Source organism: Marmota marmota, unplaced genomic scaffold, assembly GCF_001458135.2.
Source record: "Marmota marmota marmota unplaced genomic scaffold, marMar, whole genome shotgun sequence".
Classification (NCBI taxonomy): domain Eukaryota; kingdom Metazoa; phylum Chordata; class Mammalia; order Rodentia; family Sciuridae; genus Marmota; species Marmota marmota.
The window spans coordinates 10,128,298-10,142,338 of record NW_025999999.1 but is presented as its reverse complement, the minus strand read 5'-3'; the positions used below and the strand labels follow the sequence as shown (position 1 = coordinate 10,142,338).

Here is a 14,041-nt window from a genome sequence, read left to right as displayed (position 1 = left end):
AGGGATCCATATTCTCCTCCTCAGGTCAATAGCTCATTAATGACCAAGCTAAAGAAATCGGGAATTCCTCACTAGGTTTATAGGTGAAATTGAAATCAGTACGATTGCCAATACTCCAGGAGACAGGAATAAAATTCCAGTTGACCTCCAAGTAGCATGTACAAGACTAAAGAATCCAAATAAAATGAACTTGAATTCTCAAGCATTTATATGCCTACTATGTTCTTGACCTAAGAGTGGCATTAGTTCTAGGGGTAGAAGGAACAAGAAAGGAGAATCCCTTGCTGCAATGAAACTTACATTCTAGTTTGAAAAGGCAAAAACATGCAAATGAATTGATACAAGTTTAAGAGAAATAAGAATCAGACCCAAAGAGATGATTTGGGGCTGGGAGTAAGCTTTGGAAATTATAAAAGACCAAGTAAAAGATGGGGGTTAGATGAAAGACTTAGGATAGTTTTAGAAGTGATGTCAATATGATTTGGTGATGGAATGTATCTTGGATACATAAGCAATAGAAAAAATATTGTAGAAAACATTGATTAAGGTGTTAAGCAATTGATGGAAATGCAGAAGAAGCAACACTTTTTATTTATCTATTTGTTTCTGTTTTGTTCCATGTCAAAATTTAGATTCTTTTTGGGGTTTCCATATGTGACATGTCAAGAAGACATTTGATGGATGGATCTGGATTCCTGATCATAATTGCAGATATAGATTTGGAAGTCACTTAACAAGCTAGGGTCAATTTAAAGCAGAATGCTTAATAGGAAAATAAAGCACTTCAGATGAGGAAAGGAGAAGATTAACTAATGAAATGAGAAGTTCAAGCCCAAAAGGAACTGGTGTCATTGTGAATCACAAGTTAAATATTTTCTGACAATGGTATTCCTGTGAGTGCTAATTAAACCAGTCTGAGTCTGGTACATGGTTACAGATAGGTTATATGTATAAGAAAATAAATCATCTTTTAGCCAGATCCTAAATACTATGTTCAATTTCCATCATTGTGATTTAAAGTAAAAAACAAATTGTCGTAGAAACAGGTTTTATAAATTTTAAACAGCTTACTTGGGGAAAAGAAGACTAAGAACTGAATTAATTACTTTGAACATTGCTTTTAGTGAGGGGGTTTCCAAATACTAAAACAATAATAACAACAAGAAAAACCATTTTTTTAAACAACCAAAATGGGGTAAAAAAAGCTTGTGAATGAAATTGGGGGGAAATGTAGTTAGATACACAGAACTATCAATTTCTTTAAAATGCAGGCAGAATAAAGGAGAAAATATTTCCATTTTTTTGTGATTCTTCTAAAGAGAATAATCAAATACTTGTGCATAAGAATGTAAGCTTTCAAATTCATTGTCCTGCTCAACATATCCCAGCCCCTATGCTAATACTGGAAAAATAGTACAGGCTAAATATGTGCGGAAATAGTGATCAAATAGATAAAAGCTGTTTTGAATTGCATATCTGATCATTTCCCAGAACTTAGGAAGGCTAGATAAAGAAATATCTTGAGGTTCTTTCCAGTTACACAATTCTAAAACTCACATACAATTCTGGTAGACGTATTCTGCACACAGGAGTCAGTAGGCAGAAATTATAAGTAGATTCATTATTGCTCAGCACGAACAACAATTTTTACAACAACTAAAGCTATTATACAAGATGAGACTCTGTTGTGGGAATTTGCAAGCTTCAGTGAAGCAGGGTGACCCTTGGAGGTATCACAAAAGTACCTACTATACCAAGCGTGACACCAAATTACATGACCTCTAGGACCCTTCCTATTCCACTTATCTACGACTTTATGATACTGAGATGAGAGAAATAAAATGAATAGAATATTTCAAGAACAAACAGAGCCCTTCCCAAAAGTATCTGGCACAAAAATAGAAAGTTATAATGTACGTTGAGAATCAGTATACCTTCCCCTGGTGAGGTGGAACCCCTGTGTCCCTCTCTTCTCTCTCTCTCTCTCTCTCTCTCTCTCTCTCTCTCTCTCTCTCTCTCTCTTTCTCTTGCTCTCTCTCTCTCTCTTTCAGTCTCACTCTTGCTCTCTCGATTCTTTTTAGTTATATAAAATGTTAGGATACATTTTGACACAATCACAAAAATATGGAATCTAATTTGTTCTAATTCAATCTCCATCACTTCCCCCTGCCCCCCCCCCCATTTACTTTAATCCAAATGGCAGGTGGTGGTGGCTAAACCGTGGAAGTTATTCAGAGTAGCACTTTCCCTTCTTGGAGGTTTGCATTGGGTGGAACTATTGTTTTCATAGGAATGTTTCTCTGAACAAAACAAACGCTAGTACCCACAACTATTTATGGTTGAACAAAGGAAAACAAAGACCAGGGGATGTTTTCCTTTTTGTTTCCAAGAACATCCCATTGAAAGGAGATGCTGACAGCTTGTCAGGGAGAAGCAGTTGTAGCCCACTCTACCTGCAGATGAGGCACTCCGTCTACTGTGAATTTTCATTAAAGGTCTATATTCCATGGGGCTCTATTGTTCTTTTCCCTCTAAAGCTTCCTAGGTACAAAGGTAATAGTCGGGGGAGGGCTTACCTGCAAGAGCACTTAGGTGCTAATCTCTACGCATTCAAATGTACACAGTCACAAATGGATGGGTTCATTTGTATCCTTTTTTATCCTCAGGCCTATCTAGCATTTCAATTTGTAGGAAACAGCACGCCTTGTTAGCCTAGCTAAAGTCTCCCCAACTTTTCAATTATGACTCCTATTTCTCTGAAAAGTAATGTAACTATTATTTAAATATGAGAGCCACTATACCCTTGTGTGAGAGTGAATAAGTTGGTGTCTTTTTTTTTTGAGCATATATACACCTAAACACCCACACACAAATATATATATATATATATATATATATATATATATATATATATACAGATATACAGATATACATATACACAGAAATACATATACAGTTATATATACAAAATAATGTCATATAAGATCTACAACAGAAAATAACAGTGAACTGATTATTTAACTTTTTCCTCTTAAAATTACCAATCTGTTTACCTTGAATGTTGTGACTTAATTAGAAGCTACTAGGAATAAAGAAACTGTGTTTGAGTTCAAGAAGCTTGCACATAAGCAGGAGACAAAACCAATCAGCCATTTCATAAGAAAACACTGATGATAATTACATGGTCAAGCCCTTACAAAGCGTTCACTTAGCCTTTGACAGAGAAGCACTAAGAATTCCTGAAGGTTGCTCATTGGTGGTGCTGCTAACAAACATACTAAATTTCTGCCATTTAACCATTCACAGGGATTGATTCTGAAACTAGCATTGATACACTAGCAGGTAAACATAAACCACATTTCTATTTGATTGACACACAAAATTTGTATGATTTATGAGGCACAATGTGATGTTTTGTTTCATGTATACACTGGGAGGTGATCTATTCAGGGCAATTATCATATACATCATCAATTCTTAACAGTGAGTACATTAAAATTCCTCTCTTCAAACTATATATATATAAGATTCATTGTTGGTAATCATATTTTTCACCAGGAAAAAAAAATATTTTATGGAACAAGGAAAAACTCAAATTTTGTGTTGATTACTTTAGCAGAATGATTTGGTCCTACCTAGATATCCTTGTGTGGCTATTGAATAATTTTGCCTACCTGGATAGTCTCCCAGGCTTACCAGACATGTGTTCTTTATGAAAAGGTACAAAGAAGACTCTGGAGAGAAACCACTGTAGATCAGACTGAATGGCCAGATGTCTTTCTGTCCATGAACTCCTTCTACACCAAACATACTCTTTTCTACCACCAACAGGAAACACAACAAACTCTTCCTTTACTCGACACAAGGAAACTTTTCTGCAGAAAGTTCTAAAAGCAGCCAGTAAGTAAGTATTAGATTCTGACCATACCAAAGGAGAAAGAGCAGGAGGATGGTGGCCAAGTGCAAGGTGGGGTTGCTACTCTCTTCTCTCAGAGGAAGGGAAAAGACCTGTCCAGCTATGTCTCTTTACAAGGCATACATCAATCATCTTATTGAGATTTAGATGGAGGCCCCTAGACAATAATGACAAGGGCTAAGAAAGGTTGCTTTTCTTAGAAAACAAGCTTGTTTCAAGACTCGTCCTCAGCAAAAGTCCTACTCAGTCCTCCACAGGGAATGAATCTTGGTAACCAGCTCAAGCTTAACCTCAAAATCTGGCATTCAACTTCTTCTTGGTCCTACCTGCCTTCACATACACATATTCTTGGCTCTAATCAAATATAGGTTTATGACACTGCCTACATTTCCTGAATTTCAGGCTTTGGTCAGTTTTCTTTTTTCTTGGCTTGTCCTCCTGCAACATTCAACATCATCCTTTCTTCAAAGATCAACCCTCATGCAACCTGCTACAGGAGGATCCCTTTTGAATAACACATAAAACCAACATACTGTAGCATGCATTGCTTTGATTTTTGGTGATAAATGCACTGTCTAAACTCTTTATCTTGACTCTGCTCTAACTCTGCAGGGACCATGACAAAAGCCTCTGTGTGCTCCTTACAGTATCTAGAACATTAGCAGGTAAAAACAGGATCACCCTCGACAGGGACCCAGCTTAGCACTTTCAGATATGAGCAGTGTATCCTTGAACAAAGTATTTAATATGGTTGCATTTCAATGCTGTTATGAAATGGGTGATAAGAAAACGTATCCATATATACAGGGTTGGTTTAAGAATTAAATTAGCCAGACGCAGTGGCAGATGCCTGTAATCCCAGCAGCTCAGTAGGCCGAGACAGGAGGATCATGAGTTCAAAGCCAGTCTCAGCAAAAAGCAAGGCATAAGCAACTCAATGAGACTCTGTCTCTAAATAAAATACAAAATAGGGCTGGGGATATAGCTCAGTGGTAGAGTGCCCTTAAATTCAATCCCTGGTATCCTCCCTAAAAATAATTAAATTAGATAATTCATTTAAGTGGTTTAAATCAGAACCTGCAATAAAATAATTATAGCATTACTATAATGATAGTAATGCTATCATTACTATTAAGTAATTCCAGTCTTCTGATACTACCTAAAATTACAAACTGTTAGTAAAAGAATAATAAGGAATTACATTGAAAAATTTTACCAGCTCATCCTTGGACTAGTAAAGTAATTGCCTTACAAATGGCTTCATGTGCCTTTGCAAATTTTATTTTCATAATCTGTCTACAAAATGATATAGTGATAAGTATAACTATTATACTTTTTACTAGACTGATCTCAAAGAAGCTGACATTTGACCATTTTATAGCTTAAAAATGTCAATTTCCTGTGAATTAATCTAAAACAATCAAACTGAGAGAAACTCTTCACTGATATGGCAGACATTTGGATTTGGCACAGAAAACCCTAAGCCTTTTGCTGATGACAATCTGATGCTTCTTGGTAAGACTCTCACTATGAAAGCATGTGTCTCCCCATAACAAGGGTCTGCTGTTTAAGCCAGGATTCATTTTCCTGCCCATGCCAAATCCCACAAACTGTACTCTAGACAGCACACCCTCCACCTCCAAATATTTGCTCTTGAAAGTGATCACTTCAATGAATCTGAAGACTGAAATTCTTTTCCTTCAGGATATAAGCACACAAGAGGCTCATCCCTGACAAAAACATTAACAAAACAATATCAACAAATCTTCATCATCCTTACAAACACCATCATAATATATTCTTACTCAGCTCCATTCCATAATTTACTTTGTTGAAAAGAACATACTGTCTATTCTTCATTTCATTGTCTATCACTCAGTCATTCATTCACTTATAAAGCTACGGCAATCTCACTTCCAATTCCACCTTTGTTTTAAATCTACTCTGATGAAGATCCTGACTTCTAATATCACATAATCTAGTATTACCACACTGGTTTTCACTGCATAACTGACCTGATCTGATTAGAACCAGATGCTAATGACCACCCTTTCCTTTGGCATCCAAGAAAACATGGTCCCGGGTTTCCATCTTTCTGGCTATTTTCTTTCCTCCATCGCATAGTTTCTTCTTCCATTCTGAATATTGGTTTTTACCAGTTCTCCACAGGGATCCTTTGTTCCTCCTCACAATACCCACTCTGAAGCATTGATCCCACAGCCCTGGCTTCAACTAGTTCCTAATTCTTAATGGCTACAAATCTAGTGTGTCATCCCAGACCTCTCCCCTGATCTTCAGATGAATACATCTGACAACTAATGGTTATTTCTGATAGAATACCACAAATCAACTTACCTAAAACTGAACTCAGGATCTGTTATATGAATCTAACCATCCTTTGGTAGTAATTTCCATCTCTTATTTTTGGATTCCTAATTTTTGCAGGGTAAACTTGCAGGTCCTTCCTGTTCTTTTCCACCTTAAGAAACCACCCATGCCTACTAACCATCCCATTCATCACACTTCCTCATCTCAACTATTGGGCCTATTATTCCTCCTATAAGCTAGATGAAGTAAAGGGTCAATGGATGGACTGATGAATATATGGATGAAGAAATGGATAAATGAGTACAAAACCATGCAGAATAACTTGTCCCAACCTCTTACTAATAATCTGCTCATTAATAGGGTAGGGAGCTGTCCTTACCACAAATGCCTGACTGGCAGAGGTGTGTGTTTCATGGCTACGAGGGCGCCACCCCAGTCTAGGAACCAGACATTGTACTCTTCATCAAAGATCTGGAACAACAACAACAACAACAACAACAATCATAGCAACACCTTACATTTGCATTGTGCTGAACAGTTTACACTCTTTCACATACATTGTTTCATCTCCATTCTGAGCCTTCCATCTTCCCTGTCTCATAGCTTGGAAAGTGTTATTCCCATTGGATAGATGAGGAATTGGGCTCATAGAGAACAAAAAACTCACCTCTGGGCCACTTGAATGGCCCTTCCAGTAGCATGAACCAGGGGGCCGCAGGGAGGTGAGACAGTAAGAGGCATGCTCAACTAGACAACCCAGAGAAAAGTAGGACTTCAAAGGAACTCCCCCACCTTTTCATCTTAGTCAGTTACTACACAGCTCTTTCTTTCTCTTCATTCATTCAGATGTTTGCTAGTTTGTCCATGTTCTGTGTTGCACACTGTGATTCAAATTTACCTAGAAACTTCAAAGGCAATTTCCCTTGACACTAGGATAACTGAGTACTTAGATATAGCCATTGCATCCTAGACTGTCCCACAAGCTGGATGAAGACCTAACTTTGGGTCCTGTGAACCCCCCACGCTACATATCCGTTAGAACTCAGTACTTTGTGGGACTTAAAACAAATCATTCTTTGATTCATTTATCTATAACCTGTTCATCCACCCACTCACTCATTCACCCATTCAGTGATCCATCCATCCATCTACTCACAGAGATTTTCTAAACACCATCTCCAATACAAGGCTCTGAACTAAGAGTGCTTCAGAACTAACACCACATAAATCAATGCCTACACCATGTATGACTCCAGCCTCAGAAAGGAAAAACAGTTCTGCAGCCTCAACTTTAGAACTTCCAGAGGAATTTGGCTTAGGAACTTCCTTGAGCACTTTACCCCTGATGGTTCCTGTTGCCGCCTGGATGGAGAGACTAGGAGGGTGGTTAAGTAAAGAGGGCTGGGAGCAGGTAAGGAGGGAGAGGCAGACTTAACAGGGGAATGAGCAGGAGGAGCAGAGCTTCCTGTACATATGCCTCACTGAACACTATTGTGAGAAAGTAAACAGCATCTCAGCCCTCGGCTTCCTAATAATTTCCTGTTTCACATTTAAATAAAAAGAAAGCTATCCCTACTAACAGTGACTCCTAACACAGAAGGGGCCAAGGGAAATCCACTGATATTTCTGATACGGACATAGCAATGCTAGGCTTTTCTCTCCAGACCGTAAAGGATGGCTCTGTGATAAGCCACATACTAGCAATGCAGGATTGAAGCGTGAGAATGAGGAAGGTAGGAAGAGACCAGGTGCTGGAGAGGTTGGAGAAGCTATCCTCACACTTTCCTCTCTACACTCTCATTCCGGCCACTGATAACTGTTGTTCTGTCCAGCACTAGAGTGTGAAGTGGAAGTATTGGCTCTTTGGGAAAAGGAAACCAAAGTAGTGATAACACGGGGAAAGAATGTTGCAGTGGTCACCTGGCCAGGTGAGCTATTTCTTGAGGTAGACAGAATTCTATTAGAAATTTAGTTCCAAATGAGTTTGTATTCCAGTTTCCACCATCTTTTGGTACTTGCAACAGATTATTTTATATTTTGAAGGCATGATCTTATTTGTGGGTCTGCTCCCCATTCACCTGATCATGGTCTTCTGAGTGGGAAGCTTGATTTATCCTTCACCGTATGCCTTATGCTATTTAAGACTGCTGTTCCACCTGTTAGGTGTGTGGTGATGTGAATGATGGTTATAGTGACAGAGGTGGCAATGGGGGTGATGATGATACTTGTGATGGTGATGAAAATCTTGGCTAGGTCATCCAAATAGGAACTTGTTCAACTAGACCAAAGGTGGGACCTTCACCTTTATTAACAATATATCCATGGGGCTGTGGTTGTGGCTCAGCGTTAGAGCACTTGCCTAGCACATACGAGGCCCTGGGTTTTATCCTCAGCACCACATAAAAAATAAACAAATAAAATAAAGATATTTTTAAAAAATTTAAAAAAAACACAACATATTCAGTGTTCTTCCCTCTATTTCTCCAGGTAGAAACATTCTCACCTCCAAGACTGAGTGAAACATCATCTCCCTTCTGAAGTCTGTCCTAGTTCCCCAATGGAATCAAACTTCCCCTTTCCTTTGCACGCCAATAAATGCCACTAAAATAACACAATCACCCTGGACTATAATTAGTTTGTTGTGAACCTGTTACCTGTATTTAATTTTCAGCTTTTTGAGGAAAGAAATTGCAAATACTGAGGCTTCTGCCTACTTGATATTGGATAAATCTGTGTTGTAGCCCCATGAGACTACTCACATTTGAACTATTTAAAATAATAAAGAAGTCACCTCCTCTGTCACACTAGCCACGACTAAGTGCCCAGGACCCATGCGAGACAGCATAGATTCAGCACACTTCCTCCACTGCTGAAAGTTCTATTAGGCAGTATTGCTGTTTGTAAAACTGAATTAATTTTTCATGTAGTCGTGTATTTATTATTCTGTCTTATATTTACTGAGAGATGGGTCTACACAATACTTAAACAACCACTGACTTCCACTACTGTGTCAGTTTTAATATGCTAATCTTTCACTTTGTAGATAAAAAAACAACAACAACAATAAATGGATGCAGAAAGGTGAAGAGACCTGCTTGCCAAGATCCCTTGGCACATTAATGAGAGGAATAGTTTTGTTGGTTGTATCCCCACAACCAGCATAGTGGTTAGCATCCACTGGCAACTACATACATACTGCAGAAGGAAAGAATGAACCAGCCTGGAAAGTGCTAGTTCTTCCCAATCCCTGCCCAAAGCTCTTCCAACTGCCCCCTAAACTTCCAGCTAGATTGACCAAACTAAAGAGCGACTTCATTTTTTTTTTCAACCTCAAAGTCAAACAAACCTGAGGATCAGTAGGAAGGGGTGATATTGGTAGAACTCACCCTACAGGCCTCTTCCCTCTTCCTGAATCATCCCAGTTACCTGTCTCCATGTGTTGCCCCCGTCAGAGGAGATGAACACACCGATATCAGTATAGGAGAGCTCTGGGCCAATGTTGCCTGAAATACAAGCAGATCTCAGATCATTTGAAATTGCCAGGCAGTTTACAGATGAAGTGTGCTCAGGAGTGGAGGAGGGAGTATCAGAGGGTAAAGCTGTCCTAAGTGACGCTTGCAGTTGATTTGTGCAGGCTTCCCTGATGTCATATCAAAAACCCAGCAGGAAGAAAAACCCAATATGGGGGGTAAAGTAAATAGTATGACAGGAGTTCATCTTTAAATGGTGAGACTCAAGACTGAAAATTGATCAGGGTGGGTCTCTTGAATTATTTATTCCACACACCAATGCTGTTGTAAATTGCTCTTGACAGGTGTCCTCTGAAGATGGCAACAAGAGTAAATATGCATGGAGAAGCTGGCATAGTGGTCCCTCAGATATAATTTTATCCTAAGAAAAACTGGTATGTTTGAGTGTGTGTGTGTTATGGACATGTGTGTTTGTATGTATATTTCCAGCATGTCTCTTAGGTGCCAGGCAGTTGAGTGACCCAATGGTGTAGACTACATGAGCTAAATCAGAAATTTCCCACAATAAGATGACCACACTCAGCATGCATGGCCTTTGACCCTGGATCAGTTAGCATCCACCTTTATAGATGTCTGGACGAACCACATTTACTGCTTTTACCCACCATAATCTCTTCTCTCTGCCCATTTTTATCTTCCCCTTGTGTTCCATCACCTTGTATATTAATTGAAAAAACAATAATCAATATTTTCTACTCTGCCTGTCTTGCCCTGGTCTCCCCAGTGGATAGTCCTCATCTCAAATCCTAGAACAAGACTCCAAACTTAGTAGCTAGTGCTCATTTAAAAACTGTGGGGAAAAAAAAAAGCATGATTTAAATAAATGATTGAATGCTGTTCTCATGTTGATGTGCACTTGGGGACATATTGAAAATCAGAAAGGTATCCTAAACATGTAAGAATTTATCACATTGGCTGGTATTTTTTTCCTTTAAAAATAGCAGGAAGAGAATGTTAGCTCCCACACATCTGTAGCCTAAATAAGAGCACAATAAAAATGCAATAATGAAAATGTTAATTGAGCTCCTGACATTTAATGCTTCAAAATGAGAAATTAAAGCCAGGCTACAGCTTGTCAAGCTCCCGTCAGCTTTAGGGAGCACACCGCTAGGCAACTTGTTTTGACACTCAGGGTTCCAAAAATAACCCCAGGGCTCAGGGCTCAGGCGGTAGGAGTGAGAAGAGTGGGGAGAGGCTCTTGGGAGATCTGTCTAGAATTTGGAATTCAACTCTCCAAATACAGGTAAAGAAGATATAGATGGCAAAAGTAAAGAGGGCTGGGACAGAGCATGTAAGCTAGAGTTTGGTGGTGGCTTCCTGGAATTGTTGGGAGAGAAACAACAACAACAAAAGGATTGGGAACTCTATGTGATTCCCACAGAATACAGTGTGGTGATCCGTTAGAAATACTGAGCAAGGACCTCAGAGAGGCCAGTGGGGTGCAGCAACAGCAGAGTTGCACTAGAGCCACATATCTGCCATCCCTGGAGTGGCTTCTTAGGATCTGATTCCCCAGAAGTTGGTTCTGCTAACATTTTCAGCTTCTCTTTCAAAGTCTGACTAGACTAATTTGGAGGCTTCCTGGTGGCAAGAACCCCAGGTTCCTAGTGAGGTCTCTTTTTGGAAATATGTTCTGTCAATCTAAGGGCACCCTCAAAGATATGCTGGTGAGCCCAGGGACCAGAAAGTTGGTTCCCAGATGAAGGGACAGAAAAGATGTATCCTGGATAGTTTGATCTTTGAACTTGTTCAGTGGCTCTGTGGCCCTGTGGGCAACCTCTGATAGGAAGAGCTTAGGTGATGGTGTCCGAGAAGGAAGATTTGAATAATGAGCCTCATGGGATAACACGGAACTGGGGAGGCCCAACAAAAGTAGCCAAGGGGAAGGTTGGAAGGAGGGAGCTATAGCCACTTGGGTTGTGTGGCAGGAGACAGGGAGGAGGATTGGGTGTAGGTCACCGAGCTTTTCTCACCAACAGCCCAGGTGATAAATGAGAAGGGTTCCATGGCCCTTTCTGGAATCATTAAACAACTTGCTTTTACACCTATCTCATCCCTGTGATACCCCTCTATGCTTCTTAGAGAGAGGGAGAGAGGGAATACTCTGGAGACTTCTGGAGTTAGAGAGGTTTCTTTCTTATCACTACTGATATCAGAATGAGAACCTGCCCATACAGGGAGCTTGGGGCCCACTGGAGAAAGGACATATGGTGGACAGTGAGACGCAGTAGGTGAAGATTCTCCAGGGAAGGGAGTAACATGAGGTGAGGACACTCTGAGTTTATAGGAAGCAGGGCAGAGACAAGTTAGCTGTGGAAGAGGCACGTGTGGCTAGATGGCTACAGGATCAAGCACTATCCTGCAGTCAGAGGGAGGAGAGTAGGCTTGGGCATAAAACTTGTCCCCACCTGCCCTATGTCTCTTCATCTATAAACTGGCGAGAATTGTGGCTGCCTTTTCTATATCACAGGGTCCCTGTGCACCTAAGGGCATGGAGGTGCTTTGTACACAGTAGGGCACCATGAGGACGTGAAGTCTTTACTACTAGCTGGAAAGTAGTGCTCAGGACAGTGGCCACCCTAGTTGCCAAACTCCAGCCTGGAATTCAATCTGCCTTCTGAGATGTCCTCATTGAGAGCCAGAAATGAAGCCCAGGACACACATTCATACACACAGCCTCCCTGAGACCATTTCTCAAGGCAACATGGGAAATGGGAGTGAGAAGGGAGAATGAAAGAGAGAGGTCCAAGGGCCCCTGAAAGGAGGTAGGGGAATGAATGTAGGAAAGGTCTTACAGGTCACTGAAGGCATACTTGAGTGATGTCCTAATTATTTTCCTGATGGCACAAAACCTTGCAGAGAGACCAGGTGTGCAGGGTGAGGAAAGGCTGAGCACGAAGAGCCATGTGCCAGTGATTCAGCTCTAGCTTTCCAGCAGGATCTTGTCAGCAGTGCTATAACCCTTCCAATACCCCAAGTGTGTGGTTTGCATCTGGAATGTCCCCCAAAGGCTCTTGTATTGAAGGCTTGGTTCCCAGTATAGCAGTGTTGGAAGGTGGGGATTTGGGAAAGTGATTGCATCACTAGGGTCTGACCTCATCATTGGATTAATCCATTGAGCTGAGTAGTTTTCCTTGGCCACACCCCTCTGTCATGATGTTCCGCTCACCTCAGGCCCAAAGCAATGGTTGGAGCCAGCCAACCATGAACTGAAACCTCTGAAACCATGAGCCTCAATAAACCCTTCCTTCTTTAAATTATTTTTCTTAGGTATTTGTCACAGATGAAATGGTGACTACTACACCAGGGCTGGCAGAAAGCCTCAGAAGTTACATGGGAGAGGGAAAAGGAATTCATCAATTTTGATGTATAAGGACAAAAAAATGTTCAGGAACAAATCTTTAATGTCTGCATGTTAGTTAATTCACAAGAATTAACAGACCAATTTAGAAGCTATACAGTTCGCAGATAATAACAGCTAGAACTAACCCCACCTCAATAAGCTCTGAGCACTCTGTCCAGTCCTGTTGACACGCTATCCCATCTCTAATCCTCACAACGCCCTTGCAAGATAGAAAATATCCCTGTTTTACAGATGAGGGAAACGAAGCTCAGATGTTAAAACCTATGCCAACTTCACAAGCCCAGTAAGTGTCAGAGCTAAGCTTAGAAAGAAGGGCGACAGGGTTCCTGAGTTTCATTTTATGCATAATGTGTGCATATTATTTATGGATTCTATTGAAGGGGATGAACAAATTGTATTCTTCTGAATGTGAGAAGAACAGCCTTAGCTTCTATAATACTAATGCCAATGACAGGTAGCATGTACCGAGCATTCCGTATGTGCTGAGCACAGTCCTCAGCATTTGAAACTCGTCGCTTCATTTAATCCTGCATTTCTATCATGTCAGTACTATTATTCTCACTTTGCCAATGAAAACACTGAAGTTCAGAGTGGTTACAACATATTGAACAATGCCTGGCTACCTCATAAGCATTCAAATAATATTAACTTTTGTTACTGATTGCTGTTTTCCAGTGATGCTTCTACTTCAGCTCTGGGACTCCTGCAGCCCTTGAGGAGAGGCAGGAGTAGCAGCTCCTGAGTTAGAAGGACCAATTCACATGGGTTATGGAGTGCGGGGATCATTCCTCAAGTCAGGAACACAACAACAGAGCCTGCCTTCATCTCTCACTGTCCCAGGCTCCTAAGGCCAGCAGTGAATCCTGTCTATATCTAGTTGAAAGGACCTGATTGAGAAGCCAG

At 40.4% G+C, this 14,041-nt stretch overlaps 1 protein-coding gene across 1 annotated transcript in view; it reads right to left on the bottom strand.

The window, feature by feature from the left end:
• The window catches only part of Sorcs3 (sortilin related VPS10 domain containing receptor 3), a 578,947-nt gene that overhangs the window by 81,618 nt on the left and 483,288 nt on the right, over window positions 1-14,041 (bottom strand). The window contains exons 12-13 of the mRNA XM_015494901.2: window positions 9,671-9,747; window positions 6,624-6,715 (exon numbers count right to left, since the gene is read on the bottom strand). Of these exons, the coding sequence (XP_015350387.1) occupies window positions 6,624-6,715; window positions 9,671-9,747 (169 nt within the window). The remainder of the gene's footprint in view (window positions 1-6,623; window positions 6,716-9,670; window positions 9,748-14,041) is intronic.